Here is a 21704-nt window from a genome sequence, read left to right on the forward strand (position 1 = left end):
ACATGTCCCTTTACTCCTGGGAAGTCTTACCCAGTGCCAATCTGTTGCCATCCTCTTTCAGAAGCGGGGCCGTCCTGCCTGGGCAGCATGCTCATGCCTGTTCAGGAGACTGCTTGGGAGGAGCTCATCCGCACCGGCCAGATGACACCTTTTGGTAGCCACATCCCTCAGAAACAGGAGAAAAAGCCGAGGAAACTAATGCTCAATGAAGCATCTGGCTTTGAAAAGTACTTGGCAGATCAAGCAAAACTGTCTTTTGAAAGGAAGAAGCAAGCTTGTAATAAAAGGGCAGCCAGGAAAACTGCAGCCTCGGTCACTTCTGAGCTGAGCCCAGCACTCGGTGAAAACAGACCAGACAAGAGGGGCAAAATTCTCTCGAAAACAGACAAGCGCTTGAAAAAGCACATCAAGAAACTCCAGAGGAGGGCTCTTCGGTTCCGGGGGACCGTGGGGTTGCTGAAGGGAGAGAAACGCCTGGAACCTGACGTGAGGCTGACGGCAGAGGGAGACTCCGAGGGTGAAGGGTCCGAGTACTTACCCACGGAGGAGGAGGAGCAGGGGGCGGCGGCGGGCGGGGCCCTGTCCGCAGAAGACACGGACTCCGAACTTGGGCCTGTCCTCACGCGCCGGAAGTGGCAGAAGAAAGTCACAGTGCAGGAGATCGATGATGACTTTTTTCCAAGTTCTGGGGAAGAAGCTGAAGCTTCTGCAGGAGGAGGAGGCCGGAAAGTAGTGAGATGCCGAGACGATGGAGACGAAGACTATTACAAACAGCGGCTGAGGTCAGTCTGCAGAGGTTATTATAAACAGTTGTACTGCTTGCTTTATCTTAGGCAGCAGGTTTATTGATAAATGAGAGTTTTAGATCCAGCTTAATAGACCCCGTTTATCCTGCACCCTTCGTCTGCTCAGACCATGAGAGCCCCGAGCCCTCCATGGAGCTGACCCCAAGTGCTTCTGCTTTGGGACTTCACTCAGATTTGGGGGCAAGTCTAGGAGGAAAAGCCTGGGGGAAGGGCTCAGGCAAGAGGGAGCCCGAGCCTGAAGCATGAGCCGTGTGCCTGTTGGCCACAGTGCTGTGCGGGGCAGGGCGGGGAGGGCTGGCCTGGTGTAGTGTGTGCTGGGTGGTTGGTTTTTTGAAGCAGGAAAGTAATTTTAGAGGACTTACTTCAAATAAGAGCTGAAATTTAAGCTTCAACGTGAAAGAATGAGCTTGGTTTCTTAAATCCTCTCCTTATCTTGAACAGGTAGTTATCTACAGAATTATAAACCACTGTCATTCCAGAGATGTGCTTCGTATACACAACATACCTTTCCTGTTCACTGTCATTTTTTATGCTAACGGCTTACTTTGGTTTTTATTTCCATGACTGTTAGGATGTGATGCAAGTAGGATACAAGATCAAAGGGAAGGTGAACGTGTTCCTTTAAAGCCATCCTCGCGTGGTGCCCCCATTTTCTGTGCGCCGAGCACAGTGGATGCTGCTGCTTCCCCGTGTCTCCGCCGCGCGGTCTCGGGTCTCCCCGTCTGTCTGTTTCCCGAGGAAACTCACAGACCAGGGCCACGTAACACTGCTTTGTAAAAATTTGCTCGGGGCTTGGCTCATTCCCAGTCCTCAGCAGGTTTCCTTAGTTCTCAGCGCAGGGAGACCAGGGTTATTGTGTTTGTTCTGTTGTAGCTTTCCTGGCCTTTGTGATGGAAGATGGACCTGTCTCTTTAGAACTGCTGATGACCCGCCTCCAGGCTGCTGCGTGCATTCCCTAACCTTTTAGAAGGAGGTGCAACAGCGATTTTCTCACAAGTAATTTGAGGACCTATTCCCTAAATCCAGTTGTTTAGGGCTGTTACACTCACACTGTAGTAGTACCTTACACAGTAACACATAGTTGAGGAGTGGCTAAAATGTCATTTCAACTTCAGAGTTATTTTGCATATTTAATATCTGAAAAATTTTGAGGAATATTGCTCAATACTCTGAGCAGTATCAGTCTTTTTCTTAACTATTGTAGAAAATTAATAAAAGTGTTAATCTCAACATATTGATTAAATGGAACAATATATTCTTCCCATTAAATTGAGTCAATAGTAAGTATATTTTAAATATATCTGTATTTTGATCAAGAGCAATTTGTTTTTATTGAATTTTAAATATGGGTTTAGTTTAAGTCTTTCTTAATAATGTTAAGATTGTGAAACAATTTTTTCCAAAGCCCTATCATGTCATTTTTTTGCTAAAGTTACAGTAAAACCTCAAATGAATTTCAAAAGTATCAATAACTCTAATTGCCACCAAAATACTCTAGGTCTGAAAATTTTGTAGCTGTAATTATTAAGGCTGTTAAACTACAGCTCCCACATAGAAATGTTTATACTGCATCTCCACTGGTACTCGGGATTGGGGGATGTTAAAATAAAAAAAAAAAGCTCAGGATTGAGAAGCATATTGAGAACATTTAGAACTGCCAGCCATTCTATACTTTGTTTTTTCTTGTTGATCTTTGGAGACAGACTGAAATTGTAATGGTATTCCCTTGAGTGACGAGAAAGACTAGGAGTCCTTACTTTAGCAATGGTTTGATGGTGGGTGATCAGAATAAAGCCCCATATAGTTTACAACATAGAAAATGAGGTGTGTTCTTTAATGCTTACAATTTAGGAATATGTGCCCAGGCTAGGAACCTTTCTTTTTGAAATACGGACTTTTATTTAGAAACTGCTTAATGTAGAAAAAAGACCCTGTCATGAAAGACCAGGAAATTGGGTTCCCAATAAAATGGATTTTTAAGAAAACAAAAGTCTAAAAGACCATAAAAGATAAATAGCACCATTGTTATGTAGACAGTGGCTAGTTACTTGTATTTTTGGCATTGTTAATTACTGAATCTGGGTTTTTCTCTGACTTCCACACGGAACATGCACTACACAACAATTTATCATGTAATACCTGCTTTCTACACACATTTTAGGACAAGCTACCACCAGAAACAAGTCAATACAAATGCACCAGGGGCTGAACAATCTCTGTAGTGGGTGACACACATTTTGCAGAATTTTGCTGAATGAACTTGTAAATAGTGAAAGTAGACCTTGGTACTTGAGTTCTGGCTAGGAAAAGAATCCAGAGCCAAAAGTCAAACTCGTGAGAAGGTTTATTCAGCAAGCAAAGCAAAAGTACACTTGAAAGAAAGTTTTGAGTTGGCGGCTCAAAGAGCTGCCCTGGGGTGTGGGCCCACGTGACCAGAGAAGATCTAGGGGAGGGGAGGGCGCCTGAGGGGCCAGGTCTTGATTAGCAATACTTCTCTCCCAGTTCTGCCCACTGCACAGTGTCTGTTGCCAGGTTCCAGGGCTTTGTGCCCTGGTGACATCTCGTTCTGGGCCTGTGGCTCTGCTCGTGTCTGCCTGACTGCCCACCACTAATTCCTCCCTCGAGGATCTTGGCACTGATTCTTTCAGGGGGAGGGGAGCAGGGTCTCTTCTGTAGCTGCTTCTTGCTGCAGGGGCAGAATTGTCCTTCAGAGCCAAGTGCCCCTTGCTCTCTGTCAGGGGCGCTGGGCCTGGGCACAGGGACGTGGTGATGGTGTCTGGAGGTGGCAAGGGCAGTATTCCCGGAGTGCAAAGAGGGCTTGTAACTGGAGGAGACTAACTGTATCAGACATTTCCAGATTATTGGGGTAAAAGCTAGAATGACAAGAATTATGCCGATCGGTCCAATGAAAGGGAGTGTCCGGTGAAGGATATCAGGAAGCTCCCAGGCTGGCTGACTTAGATTTCGGGTGTTGTCTTCCTTGGTTAATAAGTCCTTGATGTTTTGTTAGACTTGCCCCAACTGGCTGGCATGAAAGCAGCAGTCTTCTTTAAGGTACATGCATTTCTTCCCTGGCTACGGTCAGAACTCTGAAGCTCTTCTAGCATGTCACACGACTGCCGCAGGAGAACCGAACGGGCCTTGTTGCTGAGAAGGTCTCGGCAGGCTTTTCAAAGGGGCTGCGGTTCCTGAAGGCTGGTCCCAGCAACTTACCCCGCCCCTTTGGTGACGCCAGGAGCTGTAGAAAGTGGGAGGAGGGGATGCTCTTCGGGATAGTCTCCCTCTACTGAAAACGGGCACGGGGAGTCCTGACAGGCCACCCAGGCGGTGGTGTGCGGGTTTGCGTGCCTGGGGAGCGGGTTTGTGCGTCCCTGTCCAGGCGGGAGTGGAAGGTGGGCCTTGGACCTGCAGAGGAAGTGCAGGCCCTGAGAGGGAGGCATGTTTGTGTGACAGTTGTGTCCCCCATAGGTACAGGGGGTTCTTGATGACCTCCCATCCCGGTAGGTCTCCTGTCTTCCCTCCTGTGGAGTCAGGTCACCCTATTTTCTTTTCTCAGATAAAAGAGTAAACAAATTCCGTGAACTGCCTTATTTGTGGAGGTGAGGGAGCTAAGGTATGGATCTGGTCACTGGGAAGCATCTTGGTCTTTTCTTTCAAGGAATGAGGTAGACCTGGTAGGCTCCCAGAGATAACCATTTTGAGGATGGAAACTAGGAGTGCTTAGTTTCAGGCCCGGCTCGGTTACACCAAGGAAGAAGGAAGGACCAGTCAAGTTATTGGCCAGCCCCACAGGAGGATGACTCTTCGGAGCTGTTGTAACTTTGGCTGTTAAGAGCCAGTCCTTTGGGCCGTTAGGAGAGTAACTCATCAGTTCCCTCTTGTCCTGTAGAGGAGTGTAGTCCTAGGCTCACCCCTGACTTGCAGGCTGTCTCTGGACAGTGAAAATACATGAGCACTGGGTGGAGGACAGGCTTTCGACTGCTGGTCCCGGCTTAGGAGCCGGCAGAAGAGCTACGCATGCCAACCGGAAATCGGTTGCCTCTCATTTATTAAATCGGAGACTAAGGCTTTGGTGGGATTTTAGAGGTCTTCCATCCTGGTGGAACATGTCTAGTTGTTGATACCGGAGGACGAAAATCTTTTTGGCTTTGATTGTATTTTCTATTCCTCTTCCAAGCAAAACACGATTTGTCTGTATGTAGGAAGGTGGGGGTGATGGCTCAGTCGGTGTGGGTTGCAGGGGCTAGTTGTCCCTGTCCCAAGAGTAGACACATACTCAGCAAGGCCTTGCAAGAAGTGGCAGTGTGACTGGCAGGCAGGTAGGCCTTTAAGGAAGCAGTATTGTCCTCTAACGGTAGGCCTAGGTATGTGGCAAGGAGGAGAATAATGATTTGGTCTTACCTGGTTTGGTAGCCTGTTTACAGAGGAGCTTGAGGTCTCCAGCTGGCGGGCAGGAGTCGTCGAGGTGCTGAGTGGGTGTCGGGTCGTCCAGCACATAGGGTTGACTCTGGTGTGGTGTATCCAGCTTGCAGTTGCAGGTCACTTGATGGCTGTTGGGGTGGATAACAGGAGAGGGGAGGGGCCCCTCCAACATGGAGTTAGCTGATCTTGAGGGGACCCGTCTTTCCAGGTTTTCATAAATACTCGGGTTCCCAGTAAGAAGGCTGCCCCTCCCAGGTTATCCGCCCCAGGGCAGGGAGTCTCTTACTTCCATATGCTTGGATGGCCTTTTAAACTTGTCCGAGGAGATTCTACATATTCCTTCACAGTAAGGGGTTCCGAATCGGACCGGAGATCTGAATATCGCAAAGGCTGTCTGAACAGCATTTCATAAGGGCTTAACTTCTGAGAGGATCACGGGGCAGCTCTTACCAAAGAAGAGCTGTGGGGAGGGCTTCACCTCATGGGGAGTCGTTTCCTGGCTTCGTTTCTAGTGATGAACTTTAGAGTAAGATCAGCCCTTTCTGTGGTCATGATGCTTAGGTCCTCCAGGAGTCGGGGTGGTGATACTGAATTCCTAGGAAAGGAGCTAGTTGTTGGGTGACCTGGACACAAAGGAAGGCCCATTACTGCTCTGCAGGGTCCTGGGCAGGCCGAGGCGGGGGATCCGATTCTTAGGTAATGCCTTAGTTACTTCTGAGGCCCTTTCTGTCCTAGTGGGATAGGCTTTAATTCATCCAGTGAGGTGTCAGTAAAAACGAAAAGGTATTTTAGTCCCTTACATTTTGGCATTTGGGTAAAGTCTAGTTTCTAGTCTTCTGGGTAAGTTGGACTGGAGGGACTAATGGAGGAGGTTTGACTTCCCTTTGGATTACTAAATTGACGGGTAGGACAATTCATACACATGGCACGATTGTCTTATTTAGGCCCTTCCTTGAAAAAAGAGAGTTGCCCGTTACAGAGGAGGAGTCTCGTCCCAAGTGACAGCTCTCGCGTAGGATTCACTATTTTCATTGACTGCCTGGGGAGGATTATTTTGTTGTGGAGGGTACACCATCCTTCTGTGTTAGTGGCACAGTCCCTGAGTTCTGCCCATTCTTTCTCACACTGGGTGTATTAGAGTTTGGGAAGGGGAGGTGAAGCCCCTGGGAATAAAGCTCCCTGTAAATAGGGTTTCTGAGCTGCAGCCTTTGCGGTACTGTCTGCTAAATTATGTCCTTGTACACAAGTTATCCCGCTGGTGCCCTTTACAGTGAATTACAGCTGTTTCTGCTGGCTGCATGACCGCTTCTAAAGGGCCAGAGTCTGTGGGCCGTATTTCATAGGGTGTTCCATGCAGTTGGGAGTCCTCTCTCCTAACTGCATGGCCATGTAGGATTCGCAAGGCATATTTCGAATCAGTATAGAGGGTTCTTTGTCTTCCTTGCCCTAGTTCGAGGGCTCGGGTAAAAGTATGATCCTAGACTCAGCTGCTTGGACAGAAGTGCCGGGTGCAGGGGTTGTGCTTCAGTGACAGAGTGGAGAGGCTGTGGCATCGCCAGCCTTTGAGATCCCCTTTCCTGCATAGCTGCTTACATCAGGGAACCATATTTCTTCAGAGTTAGGGAGTGGTTGATCCTGTAAATCGGATCGGCTGGAGTAAGTCTGGCTTATGACCTCAGAGCAGGGTCATTGTCATTTGGTAGCAGTGTGGCTGGACTTAGGGTATGGCAGACTGATATGGTTATATCTGGGTTTTCTAATAGGATTGATTGGTATTTGAATAGTTAGCCAGCGGTGATCCAGTGAGGCCCCTTTAGCTTTAAGGGGGTGCTTATTCTATGGGGAGTGTATGCTAAGTGCTGTCTGGCTGTGTGCTCGAAGGCCTCCTCTGTTTCTAGAACTGTCACTGCTACTGCCTGGAGGCATCCTGGCCAACCCTGAGTTACTGGTCTAGTCTCCTGGTAAAAAGCCTCCGGGATGCTGTATTGTCCCTGAGGATTGGGCTAAGACTTTTAGTGCTACCCCCTTCTTTCTGTAACAGACAGGTGGAAGGGTTTGTCAATTTGGGGCAGACCAAGGGCAGGACTTGGTGAGCTTTAGTTTAAAAGGCTCTCAGATGCCCGCTGCTGTTCTCTGTCCCGTGTGAAGGGCTCCAGGTCAGTCCCTCCCGTAGGGCCTGTGGAGCGTTCTCGGTACTAGTACGTGCCTGGTGTCCACAGCCCCCAGTGCCCGGCTAGTCCCTAAAAGGCTCGTAGCTGTTGCTGGTACTGGGAGGGGGCAGCCCCTTGATTGTTCGTATCTGGTCATGGGAGAGCCTTCATTCTTGGGTGAGAATATTGCCTAAGTAAGTGACCTCCTGGGATATTAAGGCTTTTTCTCTAGCGACTTCGTAGCTCCAGGAGGCTAGAAAATTTAGGGTCTGTTGGGTATGCTCTTGGGCCTCCTCCTGTGTGGGGGAGGAGGTGAGTAGGTCATCTGCATGGTGGAGTACGAGCCCTGGTCTAGGAATGGATCCTGGAGATGTGGCTGAGGGTCTGACTAATGAGAGGGACTCTCCTGGAACCCCTGGGAAGGACAGTCCAGGTTAGTCGTTGTTTCCTTTCCTCCTGGGGTCCATTCACAGATAGATACTGGAACCTGGATGTACAGGATACAGAAGAATGCACCTTTTAGGTCTAGCACTGAAATCTGCCCTCGAATAGTACATGGGTTCGGGGTGATTGGGTAGCGTGGATTACAGCTTCATTCATTATTTGGAGATCCTGGACTAGCCTGTAGTCACCATTTGATTTTCTTATGGCTATAATAGGGTATTACAAGGGGAATTAGGAGGCCGGAGGAGACTGTGTTGGAGGAATCTGTTGATAAGGGGCTCAAGGCCTTTCTTTGCTTCTGGTCTCATAGGGTATTGTCTTTTTCTTGGGTAGTTGTTGGGGTTTCTTAAGTGGATCTGGACCTGCCTGGCAGCTTTAGCTTGTCTGGTTGTTTTATCTGCCGAAACTTCAGGGTTTACCCAGGAAATTAACTCTCTAACTAGCTCATTTTCTTTCTTAGAATTTTGAAGGTCTTGAGGGGAACAGATGGCTATAAAATTTAATGAAGTTGCTTGTCCCCCTTGGAAAATTAATTGGCTCCTGGTTTTTCTAAAAGATCTCAACTTAGAAGGGGCAGGGCATTCAGGGAGGATTGTAAATTGGTGGGGAAAGAAGAGGTCCTCCCAGGGGCAGCAGAGGGCAGCACGAGCCGTCACATTGGTGGGTGGACTCACCACCCACACCTGCCACCAGGCGAGAGGCCCAGGAGAGGGAGCCGGGGAGGGTGTCAAAACCAAGAACGCAGCTCCCATCTCAAATAAAAAAAATTTGTGGTCTTAAGACTTCAAGGTTGTCCAGGGCTTCATCCCCATGATGTTGATGTTCAGTTTGGGAGCCAAATGGTGTCCAAGGCCCTTAAGTCTAGGGGTTCCTGGGGCAGTTCCTCCTCCAGTGCCCATGCTCACAGCAGAGTGAAAGAGTGGCTGGCTGGCCCGCCTGGACCCCGGGGCGTACCCTTCTGGGGCCGTTGTTGTGCCAGGGTCCAGGTCTTCAGCAGACACAGCAGTTTCTGGGAGGAGGTCTCCTAGGGCAACCTGGATTCACTCAACCTGAGTGGTGGGATCAGAGCATGGCTAATAACAGCCTGTCTCTGATCTTTACGCCTCTCCCTTGAGTGGCCTCTCGTCTGCCTCTAGATCAGCGGTTCTCAACCTGTGGGTCGTGACCCCTTTGGGGGTCGAACGACCCTCTCACAGGGGCCGCCTAAGACATAACAGTAGCAAAATTACAGTTATGAAGTAGCAACGAAAATAATTTTATGATTGGGGGTCACCACAACATGAGGAACTGTTTTAAAAGGTCGCGGCATCAGGAAGGTTGAGAACCACTGGCCCAGAGGCTGCAGAGGTCTCTGTGTCGCGTGGGCCTCCCTGTGGCTCCTGCTGGAGCAGAGAGGTGTCCCCGATTTGCTCAGGGCTGGGGCAGCACAGGAGGGAGCCGCTGCAGTTCCGTGACCTTTCTGGCAGCTACAAGGTCATAGTCTTTTTCATCCCAGTTTGCATAAAAAAACTTGAACCACTGAACAGATTTAAAATTGTCCTAAACTTTCCTTTTATTAATTTGTCCACAGGAATTATTTTGTCAGCGATTTGTCCACAGGAATTATTTTGTCAGCGCCCATCCTCTTAAAACTTGCTTGTATTTTGAAGTTCTGGATATGTCCATGTCCTAACTTAGCTTGGAATTTCCCCCTGTAAGGCAGTGGAGTCAGGGAACAGCATGTCCATAAACTGATAATAGGCAGCCCCTGAGCACAGCAGTTCGATCTTGTCAGATTCAACTGCAGAGACTCATTGATCCGGGCCCGCATGTCATGCTGACTAGGTTATTGCTCATGACCGGTGTTGAGTTTATGTTCACTGTTGTCTTCGATTCTTGGCAGAGCCTTGTCCACTGCCCATGCCTGGCTAGTTCCATCTCAGTCTTGTTCAACCTCCTGACCCTGCTCGACGACCTCACTCACACCCCTGCCCCTCCCTGTTAATGTGCTGATGTCTAGGCACAGTTTTTAAACTTACGTATTTATTAGAGCCCTCTTAATTCTGATGTCCTTTTCAATTCAGTCGGCCCTCGTTTATCGTGGTTAATCAGTTCCAGACTCTATGGTGATAAATGCATTTCCGCGAAGTAGGGTTCTTCATGCACAGTCGTCCCTGCCACTTCGCGCTTGGCGTTCGGGCCTCACTGATCGCGCAGCACAGTGGGAAGCCGCGAAGGACGCAGCAGGGGGGCGAGGGGCGACTGTTCTTCAAAGTGAAAGTGGGCGGCTAGCATCTCGACTACTTTTTCTTACAGCTTGTGTCACAGTCTTTCATTCACTCTAGGTGAGTCCTGACTAGTTCTCTTTTTTATTACTTTTTAGCAGGTGCTAAAAATTTCTACCAAGCATTCTCAACAGCTTAACCTTTTCTGGAACTGGATGCTAGCACTTACGATTCTGCTTTCCGATTTACCCCAAGACCTCAAGTCCGTCTTTGCAGTTTTCATCATCCCTTCAGCCGGCCACGTATCTCCCACATTCTTCCCCCGCTCCCCTCGCTGCACTGAGCTGCTCTAGGGGCCTCTCCTCCCCGGTGCTCCCCGGTATGTGCCGAGGTGATGTGCCCCGGTACAAGGTTATGATCCCCAGTAATGTGCCCAGGTGGGGTGCCAGTTTCAGAGGAGAATATTCTGTCAGTTCTTTAAGACATCCATTACTGCTTCACTTGAGCTCTGTGGCGCCCATGTTGCCGTAGGTATGGCTCTTGGTGGGGAGGTGTAGCTCTTAACATTTATTGCTGCTCTGGAGACCGCGGGTCTGGGGGCTCCAGGAGCCCCAGAGACTTCGTGGGAGTAAGACCTCTTCAGTGGGAGAGTGCTGTGTCTTTATGTGACGTCCTTGTCGCTCACCCAGTCCTGTCTGTCCAGCTAGGATGGCCGGAGTGGCCTGGAGGCCAGCATTGCACGAGCGCCTTTCTCCTCCAGGTGGCACAGCTCGGAGAGCCTGGGCCTCTGCTCTTGACTCAGGTCCAGTTGGGGTGGCTCAGCCGCCACGGCTCCGTCTGCTCTCGGGGCGCCACTGCTGGTCTGCTTCTGCGAGCTGCGGTATCCTCGGGGGCACCGATACCGACAGCTCTGACCAGTGAAGGATGACTGAGTTCAGGCCGGGTGTTTGCGGAAGGCTTTGTGGAGGAGGCTCCTCCCAGCACCGGGCCTCGCCTGATGGCTGGTTCACATGCGTCGATGACCTCAGGAGGCAGGTTGAACACTTGCCACACTCACCCCACATTTCAGGTACATCATGGGAAAGGAACATGCTTCTCTGCCTGGAGGCACATTCTTTCACAGGGGTCTCGTCTGGATGTCTTGGACATCGGTGTGGCCATGGTCTGCGGCCCCGTTTTCTGAGCCGTCTACTCAGGGCAGGGAGGGCAGGGAGGGCAGGGAGGGCAGGAGCCCGGGCCTCAGCAGCCAGCTCCCATCCTGCGCAGCGGCAGCCTCTTCGAGACTGCGGCCTGTCCCGCGACGGAAGGAGTGCGCCATCCACCGGTGGGTCTGCCTGGGCCAGGGCAGTGGAGGGCGCCGCAGCGTGCAGCCTGGAGAGCGCAGAGGAGCTCGCTGGCTCTTCTCTCCCAGTGGCAGTCAGCCCTGCTGGGGCCAGACCTGGGCCGCAGGCCGGGTCACACCCTGAGGGGGGTGCACTCCCGGGAGGTTATCTTCTGTGGCACGGCTGGAGTTGGTGGTAGTTTGACTTAGGCCCGTGCCCTGGAGCTCTTCTTCGTGTTTCCATTTGCCAGCCGGCCTTGCACTGCCCTGCGCGCCTCCCCGGCAGCGGACAGAGGCTGGGGCGGAGCCCCACCAGCCAGGTGTGGATTCGAGTCTAGCCTGGGGCCACCAGGCAGTCATTTTAAAAAGCTTTCCCAGGTGATTCTCATGCACTGTCAAGTTTGGGAACCAGTTGAGGTACATAAATTGATTTGCATATTTTTCTTTCTCAGGCTTTTGGCAGATTCGGTGTGTACATTAGTTTTTCTGAAATCTTTTTTATGTACCCTGCAAACTGTGTTTATTAGCAGGGGTTGGAGAGGCACTTCGGGCAGCTCAGTCAGTTGCACGCTGTACATCATAGATCATCTGTCCCATTAGGGCACCTGCTGCTGTCACCTGAGGAGTCTCCAGGCTGCAGCCTGCGTCTGGGGCAGCAGGCCAGGGCAGGGGGAGCTGGGCGCTGTGCTCCATCTTTGACCCACTGATTCTGAGGTGAGGTGGTGGCACTTGTCAGTGATCATAGGCCCTTAACGTTCCCATTTAGGAAGCCTTCCGGGAGATTGGAATGAACTGGAAAGGATGGTGGGTTTGAGGGTGCTCGAGCCGAGTCAGCGTGGCATTGCAGCTGGAGTAAGTCTCCACCGCCACCCCCTTTCCCTGCACCCGCCCCGTCAGTGAGACCAGAGCGTAGAAACGCACTCTTCAGAGGTGGTGCTGAGTCTCCTCAAACTGGTAGTTTGGGCCAAGCTGCTGAGACCACAGCCTGAAATTGATCTTAGTTGGTACCTCCCAGTGGTTTGCAGGCTTCTCTGCCATCCACCCTTTCACTTTTGATGATTCCGTGTTTATTGAATAGTAAAATTGTAAGAGGAAAAAAAGCTACCTATACCTCTAATTTTAAATATTTTTCAGTTACAGTTTACATTCAGTATTATTCTGTACTAGTTTTAGGCATACAATATAGTGGCCAGACAATCATATACAGCATAAAGTGGAATTGGGGAAAACTTAAGTCCCACCCTGTATGTAGTCTACAGTATTACTGACCGCGTTCCCCGTGCTATAATTCACATCTCTGACTGTTCTCTAACTACCGATTTCTTTTCTTAATCCCCTCGCCTTCTAAAACCCAGCCACCCTTCCCCCTCTGGCAGCCGCCAGACTGTTCTCTGCATCCGTGAGTCTGTTGTACTTGGTTCCTTTGGGCATCAGGAAACCATATGCCGTTCGTCTTTCCCTGACTGTTTCCTGTTAGAACAATACCCTCTAGGTTCATTCATGCTGTGGCAGAAGGTGAGATTTCCTCCTCCTTCACAGCCGGGCAGAGCAGTGCTGCGTTGTGTAAATGTACCCCAGCTCTCTTGTCCACTTGTCTGCTGACGGGCACTGGGCTGCCGCCAGTCTTAGCCACTGCGGACACCACTGCAGTGAACATGGGGTGCATGTATTCTTTGGAATTAGCGTTTTGGTTTTATTCAGATATATACCCAGAAGTGAAATTACTGGGTCATAAGGCAAATCTGTTTTTATTTTTTGAGGAATCTCCATACTGTTTTCCATAGTGGTTGCACCAGTCTGCATTCCCATCAACAGTGCATGAGGGCTCCCTTTTCTCCACATTCTCACCAATACTATTATTTGTTGATTTATTGATGACAGCTATTCTGACAGCCTACACCTTTATTTTTTGTTATTTTCTGAAATCTTTGATTTGATGTGTACTTATCTTTCTGTTGCTATAATTGTTGTAGGTAATACAAACACTTTACCTTGGTCTTTTCAAGTTGATCAGCTTGCCCATGATCTCACTGTTAAGAAGTAGAACTGGGATTGGGAGCCAGGACAGGGTTGTGTAAATATCAGTTTCTTTCCATTTGTGGAATTGTGTGAAATGTGTAATATCTATGTGTGACCACAAGGTGGTGCCAAGAATCAGCACAAACTGCCTCCATGTCCTCCTGACTAGAAACCACACCCAAAAAGCCAATTGGGTGGGGATTTGGAGAAATTGCCAGTGAGTCTAGACCTGACAAGTATGGTGTGGATGCGGATAGAATTATTTTTTATTCTCTCCCGAGGATGTGTTCTACTAATATTAGAAAGAGAGGAATGGTGGAGAGAGAGAGAGAGAGAGGGAGGGAGAGAGAGAGAGAAAGAGAAACGTTGACGTGAGAGAGACATCATTTGGTTGCTGCTTCTCGTATGCACCCCATCCAGGGACAGAACCCACAGTCCAAGCATGTGCCCTGACCAGGAATTGATCCCACCACCCTTCAGTGCATGGACTGTGCTCCAACCTGCTGAGCCACACTGGCCAGGTGATGTGGATATAATTTGCCTCATGATCTGGTGTAACCTGAATCCATAGCCATTATGCCTGTTGATATCGCGGTTTTCGATACATTGTTTAGAAATGTATCTTTATTGTTGAAAGTATTACAGATGTTCCCCTTATTTCCCCCCTTGACACCTCCCTCCTGCTCCCACCTGCCTGCCACCTTCCCTGCGCTGTCGTCTGTGCCTGTTGCTTATGCGTGTCTGTACATGAATTCTTTGGTTTATCTCTTCCTGCCCCTCCATCCGTCTTTCCTGTGAGGTTTGTCAGTCTGTTCCCTACTTCCGTGTCTCTGAATCTATTTTGTTTATCGGTACATTTTTTTTTTTAATCTTCACCCAAGGATATTTTTCCATTTATCCTCAGATAGAGTGGGAGGGAGGAAGAGAGAGATAAAGAGGGAAACATTGATGTGAGAGAGACACATCAGTTGGTTGCCTCCTGCACGACCTGGACCAGGGCTGGGAACCGAACCGAACCGAAACCGAAGTACGTTACCTTGACCAGAATTGAACCCGTGACTCTTTGGTCCACAGGCTGATATTCTAATTGCTGAGCCAAACTGGCCAGGGCTGTCAGTACATTTTTTACTTTAAAGATTTTTCTTCTCTTCTGCTTTATTTTTTACCTTATTTTACATTAATAACTGAGCTAAGAAAGAACTGATGACTCCATTGATTATGTAAATCTTAAAGAATATCTTCTGACATTCTGCAGGCTTAGCCGTATGGGAGAACAGTATCTCCACTGTCCTCCCCTTTGGGCAGAGGGCTTTTGTGACCAGGGGTGAGTTGGACCCTGGTTCTTGGGGTTGTCCCGTGCTGAGAAGGGTCAAGCTGAGGAGGGTAAAGTTGAAAGGTCTTTAGGAAATCTGGAGGCCTCATGGCCTGGGCAAGGCGGCATCAGGGGTGGCGGAGGTTGTAGGGAACCATGGCAGCTGACATTGAACGTTTACTGTGTGGTGTGCTTCGTGCTGTGTGGGTTCGTCGGTTTAATCCTCACAACCCCCTAGGAGAGAGGAACCTGAGCCCAAAAAGCTGAAGTAATAGGGGTCTGAGGTGGTGTGGGTCAAATGGAAGTGGTCTGTTAGCTTGGTCAGGCGTGATGGGCTCAGAATAGCATTGTCTCCGCAACTGGTTTCTCCATCACTCGGTGGAGCCCACTGCCCTCTGCCCACTGCCCACTGCCCACTCTGCCCACTGCCCACTCTGCCCACTTCCCACACTGCCCACTCTGCCCACTGCCCACTCTGCCGGGCTCCCAGTGGCTCTGTGTCTGTTGTATTGACTTTGTGGAGCCATAACCCCCCCCCCCTTATTTATTTATTTTTTTGCCTAGAGATGCCTCCCTTCGTACCGGGCTTGTCCCGTCTGTCCTTCAGCTGGATCTCGGTTTGGCATCTTCACTTAGACAAAGGCTGGATTCATCGTGGAGCCGGTTTTCTTGTGCCTTTAACACACACAATAACCTAGACTTCGTTTCATTCCTAAAAATCTGAATTTAGTAAAAGTTTAATCTAGACTTGATCCAGGAATCTAAATATATTCAGTTTCTGGGACTTAATTTCTGTTTCAAGAAATAAAACTATGTTCTTTTTGTTTGTTTTCTCATAAGAATCTATGGTTTAGAGAGAAGCAGAAATTACTGCCTTCAGGAATTTTCTTAGAGTGAGTCTTGGCTTCTTTTAAATGGCGAAGCGAAGACGCAAATGAAGACTGATTTTGCTGTGTACTCTGCACACACCTCTGCTTCTCAGCTCCGGTGCGCGATTGTCCGCATCCGTCTTAATTGACTCTGAGATCTGGACCCTGACTGAGGCTCTTCATCTGCTTAGATGTGCCAATTAAGTCCACCCAGAAAGGCCATAAAAAGGCAGATAAGAAAGTAAAACACCAAGTATCTCAATTTAGCAAATTAGACTAATCTGTAAGGGATTCTTAGCTGTCTGAAATAGAAAACCTAGCGCACTGCAGAAATGCAAACTATATTAAATACCCAGCTTGGTGCCTTGAATATATTTTTAAAAATCAAATTGTGCTTATTGTGTTTCTGTTGTAGAATTTCTTTCATGGATAATGCAGTAAGTGGAGAATGATCCTCAGGTTGAAATTTCACCCTATGTTAAGAGTGACTTAACTGTATGATGTGTGATTTCCTCATGGTCAGTGCAGATCTGAACTGCTGCAGGTTGCTGGCCTTGCGATGTGGAAATGAAGGCAGAGCAGCAAGGTGGATTCCAATTCCAAGCAGCTCAGTGTGTGTCTTCCCGGAAGTCGTAGAGCGGGCGTGTTCATTGTATTAATATATGATCTCAGGTTACTAGTAATGGGAAATTCCTGTTAATAGGTATCGTTGGCATTTTTCTGTCGGTTGGTATAGGCAGTTGAGTATATTGGTTTGTCTGATATTAAATGTGTCTTATGTATTTGTTCACTGAAGATTAACTGTAGTCAGTAAAATTCACGTCACTGCTCCTTGGAAGACGGCAGCTGCCCAGTGGAAAGTGAGTTGGCCTCACCCTGCATCGCGTTGCGGTCGGGCAGAAGGCGCGTCGCTGTGCAAGACTGAAGGCCATCTTTTCAGCCCTTAAACTTCAGTACTGCCATTTTTTGAGACAAATTTGAATTGAAGTTTTAGAATTTGGTTTGCTCTTATATAGTTGTTTTCATTGTATAGCAATCAAAGAAGTGATTATTGACTGGTTGGTGCCATGAGAAAAGAGGTGGTTTTAGGGATTTTGAAGGTACTTTTTGAAAAGCAAGATTACATATGAATTAGGAGCACAGGCTCTGGAACCCAGTGGTCTGGGTTGGAATCTTCACATTTCTGATGTTGGGCAGGCTGCCATGCCTCTTCCTGCCTGCCTTTCTCGAACTGTGAAAGAGATCAGTAACAGTGTCTGCCTCATAGGGTTGTAGGAGTAAATTAGTTAATACATGGAAGATACTTAAAACAGTGCCCAGCACACAGGGAGCATCAGTGATTTTAAGTCATTGTTGTTACTTAATATTTGTAAATTAAAAATACATGCACTCAGCTCTGGCCAGATGGCTCTCAGTTGCATCCTCCTGACACACCAAGGTTGTGGGTTCGATCCCCAGTCAGGGCACACACAAGAATCAACCAGTGAGTGCATCAATAAGTGGAACAACAAGTTGATCTCTCTTTCTCTCTCTCAAGTATATGTATATACATAGATACACAAACACATACAGTGTGTGTGTATGTATGTATAACTTCAAAACAGAGCTTGCCCAGAGCTAGCTGACATGACTAAGGAAGTGACATTGGCATAGAGGTTAGAAATCACAGGCCGTGAAGTCAGAATGTGAACAGCTCACCTGCAGCTCTGAGATTTTGTGCATCTCCTCATCTGTGAAATGGGAGTTGTCGCAGTCCCTCCCTCAAAGGCGTTACGAAGGTTAAAAATGATAATACATCCAAGATATTTGGCATATGTCAGGTACTCAATAAATATTAGCTATTTTTGTTATTTGCATGCTCACTAGGTAAAACATTTACCACAAAGATCCCGTCAAGCCAGTGAGAGGGTTCGTGAGAATCATAAATAATGATATGTATGAAAAGGTGACCTCTTTCCAAAGTAAAAGACGGTTCACAGTTGGTATTAATATGCTTGGCCCAATCATTGGCTGTTATAAACTTAGTTTTGCGGCTGTTGGGCTTTTCTTACCTTTCATCCATATTTATTGATATGATTGAGACTCCACTTAGTGCTAAAGTGTCTATACAAATATAAGTACATTTTCAATAGTTGTTTTGGGGAAAATAAAAAAGATTATATTGCCTTTGAACACACTAGGGGGCACTAGACATCTGCCCAGGGTGTATTCTTCAAACTTCATTGGTTCTAAGTGTGGGTTGGTCAAGACAGACTGATGGACCTCGAAGGGAAGAGGGGAGAGGGTGGGAAGAGATAAACCAAAGAACTCACATGTATGTGTACACAGCCAGTGGGCACAGACAGCAGCGGGTGGGCGGGAGCAGGGAGGAGGTGTCAGTGGGGGAAAAGGAGGGGCATCTGTAATACTTCCAACAGTACAGATAAATTTTAAAAAGAATTATGAGAACAATAAGAAACAATTACACTTTGGTTCCCCACAGATCTCTCTGTTTAGGGTCCAGATCCTTCTGTGGTGCCTTGTAAGGCCTGATTTCCACACTCTTGCTGCCCTAGCTGTGTAGGACGTCATGCGGGGGTGTGGGGGGGCACACAGGACTGTATGACCTTGATCTCCGCTCCCAGCAGGGGCGGGCAGCTCGACGGCCTTTCCGTGGGGCCGCACTTCCTCCCGCCGAAGATTGCTCTGTGTGCGTTGATGTTTACTGTTGAGTCACATTTAACCTACAATTAACTAAAATTTCTCAATTTTAGCTTTTTCTGGTATAATCTGCAATAATTATAAAAATATCTGACATGTATATTGTATTTAAAAAAAACCAGTTTCCGAAGGGTATGATACATATATAATCTCATTTAGCTCTGTAAGAGCCTGATATTTGGCTCACTCTGTGGTCCAGGAGACAGATGCAGCAGTTGTTAAATGATGTTTCGCCAGCTCAGACCTGTGCTTCCCTGTCGCACACTGTCGTGCCGCCCTCCCTGCACCGGATACCTTAGGTCTGTTTTTCCTGGTTCCACTCCGGTGCTGCCCCTGGAGACGGGCTGCAGGAGTTAGAACTGCCCCTCAGTGAAGAGTGCACTCATTGTTTGCTTGTAGCTGCAACTGTTGTATGTATGGATTAAAGAACAAGATGAAGGTGGGAACATCAAAAACATCATTTCCTTTCTGCTAATGTAAATATGCTTTAGGGCTGGTTAAACATCTTTATTCCTCTATCATAAGACAAATTTTTTCATAAAAAGTTTAATCTTTCGCTCAGCCTTTCCCACCTGGCCCTAGGGAAGCCTGGACCTGACCTGGGCTTCTGTGCTTCCCATCAGCCGGTTTGCAGAGCTCAGCTGCGCGTGAGTCCACAGGGAGCCCAGACGGCAGAACGCAGCACCTGACAGTGACTACAGCGTTTTACATTCAATATAACATTGTTTTGGTTATAAAATTCTAGATTAAACATTTCTCTGACTTTGCAGTTGCTGTTTGCCATGGCTGATTCTTTGTAGTGGACCTTAGCCATGTTTATCCAGGACACAGCCCGACTAGTGCCTTCGGTCCTGTGTGCAGGAGGGGTGGGGGATGCGGCTGTAAATGAGGTGGAACTGGGAGTTTCTTGAACCTATTTCTGAGTGACCCACTTTGAGCGTTTTCAAGCCATGCTTCTCAGTCCCTGATGTTTTCCTTATTGGTGGCTCATCTGACCCTCATTCATTCATTCATTCATTCAGCATTTATTGAGTGCCTGTGGTGAGGTGGGCATTCATACTAGTCTCCAGGGATATGAACACGACGAAGACGGTCTAATCTCAAGTGGCTCCCAGTCTTAGGAGGAGACAGATACAGTCGTCCCTCGTCACTTGGCGCTTCGACTCTCGTGGCTTCACGCTATCGCGGCGATACAGTGAAGCTGCGAATGTCAAAGCGCCAAGTGGCAGGGACGACTGTGGATAAGTACAGAATCCTACTTCGCGGTAGAGTCTGGAACTGATTAACCGCGATAAACGAGGGCCGACTGTATGGATTTCAAAAGATGCTAACATTCTAGTAGATGAGCATTCTGTAGAAACACCAGGTGTGCCTGAGGGTCCACGGGGTGGGGAAGGCTTCCTTCCCTGGAGGCACTGCTTGGGAGAGGTCTAAAGCGTCACAGGGAATGTGTGGATGTGTGTGTGTGGGAGGGAGGGAGGCTGGGGACAGCACAGGAGTGCAGATACAGACCTGAGGAAGCCACAAGGTAGGACATAATGCCACCTTGCTGTGTTTTCCGCTTGTGTATATTGAACATCACTGACATGCTGGAAATTCTCTTTTGAAAGTAAATTAACTTTAAGTGGTGGCAGCTAGCTCTCCGGTGCAGCATTAGGATGGCGTTGGCAAGGCGCTCCAGCAGGTCCCGCTGCAGGAAGTGCTGTTCCTGGAGCCGCGCCATTGGTCTGCCGTCCGTTGTTGCTAGCAGTGTGGCCCTGGGTCCGAGTCGCTTCTGATAGATTGTTACTGCATCAGCCCCAAGCCCCACAGCCTGGGCCAGGTCCTCATTCCCGCCTGATGTCGGGAGCCAGGGAGTGTTTCTGTGCTCCATCTGACTGGAATTGAAGTATGTTCACGCGAGGCTCCCTGCGAAGGGGCTGCCAGTGGAGTCGCAGCGGGCGGGCGGCGAGTGAGGGCGCCGCTTCATGGGCTGCAGCTGTGACCGCGCGGCGCTCTGAGCCGAGAGCGCAGAGACGGCAGAGTCCTCTTCCAGAAGGCGTAAACATTGTGCTGCTTGCTGCCTCCTCCACTTTAAAATCATTGATTTCGCCTATTTACTGAAGTAACAGAAGTTAGACATTTTGGAGCCATTTCTAATTTTTCGGATTATTTGGGCCTGGATCTTATCTTTTCACCACTAACTACTTTTAAGTCATTCTGGGTTTGTTTGCTTGTTGTTATGTAAAAAAATGGCCATACTTCATGACAGCTCACTGTAACATATCTCCTGCAGAATTTTAAATTGAGAGATTCCAGTAGGTACCCTGCGGCTAGCTGTCTCTATTCGTGGAGATCAGGGTATCCGTAGTAACTCACCCGGCATCTGTCTGATGAACAGGGGTGTTGGCTCGCGGGGACGGAGGGGGGGGGAGCTCCGTCAGCTGGACGCTCTGCAGCCGGACTGCTGCCGCCTTGCTCCCTCTGCGCACGCGGCGCCCTGCCGGGCTCGGGGGTTTGCGCAGGTGGGCCGCGTTCTGTGTAACAGCATGCCAAGTCCTCAGCACTATCCTCAGCACTATTTCACTGTAGGCTTATGCTGATAAGTGCTTTACATGTGACACCAGTTAGTCCTTCCCCAGATTCAGTGAAGTGGACGCCGTTGGTCTCCCCATCTCACCGCTGAGGAAACTTAGGTGCTAAAGGGGTTGATTTACTGGCTGTGGGTTCGGGAACTAATAAGCGTAGTCAGGAGGTGGTTGCAGACCGCCTGAGCCCAGAATGTCACGTCGGGGCCTGTGCGTGCTGCGGATGTCTAACCCGGTTTGCTCGCAGCACAGAGCCCTCTCCACGTCCGCGGGCCGGACCGACCCCAGCCTTCCAGGCTGCAGGAGGACAGGTAGGCGCACTGCCAAGAGCATTTGAGACCCTCGAGGGCATCGAGGATGGGAAGGCACCTGCTTCTCTGGGAATTCAGGTGACTGGCTCCCCCCCACCTCTGCGGTGTGCCTCGTACCTGTCAGCCGGGGCTGGTGCTGCTCTGCGTCCGTGGGCACAGCGAGGTGGTCAGGTCTGTCTTGGCTGCAAGCCACAGGAGGGGCTGCTGCTCGGTGTGACGGGGTCTCAGCCTGAGCGCCGGTGCGTGTGGTTCCACAACTGGTGTCTTCTGTCTTTAATAATGTGTACGTGATTCTACTGGGGTGATTTGTCTTCACAATGATACAAATATTTGTGGGCAATAAAGATTTTCCCCACCATCTTTAGTCATCTTTTAGCCAAACTGAATAAACGTTTGTTTCCTTTCATCTTTCTTTATGATGCGGAAGATGCTTGGATGCAGTTGTCCTGTAGTGGCTTCTGTGGTTTCCTAGGTTCTGTGTTCTCTGCTGACATGATGCCTACATTTTCCGAGTGAAGGAGGGAGGAGGAGGAAGCTGAAACCCTGTTGATGCAGAGTGATGTGGTGGGGCATTTAATA

At 48.9% G+C, this 21704-nt stretch overlaps 1 protein-coding gene across 2 annotated transcripts in view; it reads left to right on the top strand.

Moving 5' to 3' along the window:
* The window catches only part of ERCC6 (ERCC excision repair 6, chromatin remodeling factor), an 80308-nt gene that overhangs the window by 13212 nt on the left and 45392 nt on the right, over positions 1–21704 (top strand). For both annotated transcript variants that reach the window (XM_036265419.1, XM_036265420.1), the window contains one exon: positions 62–782. In XM_036265419.1, coding sequence (XP_036121312.1) covers positions 62–782 — 721 coding nt within the window. The remainder of the gene's footprint in view (positions 1–61; positions 783–21704) is intronic.

This window comes from Molossus molossus, unplaced genomic scaffold (assembly GCF_014108415.1).
Source record: "Molossus molossus isolate mMolMol1 unplaced genomic scaffold, mMolMol1.p scaffold_m16_p_17, whole genome shotgun sequence".
In the NCBI taxonomy this organism is placed as follows: Eukaryota; Metazoa; Chordata; class Mammalia; order Chiroptera; family Molossidae; genus Molossus; species Molossus molossus.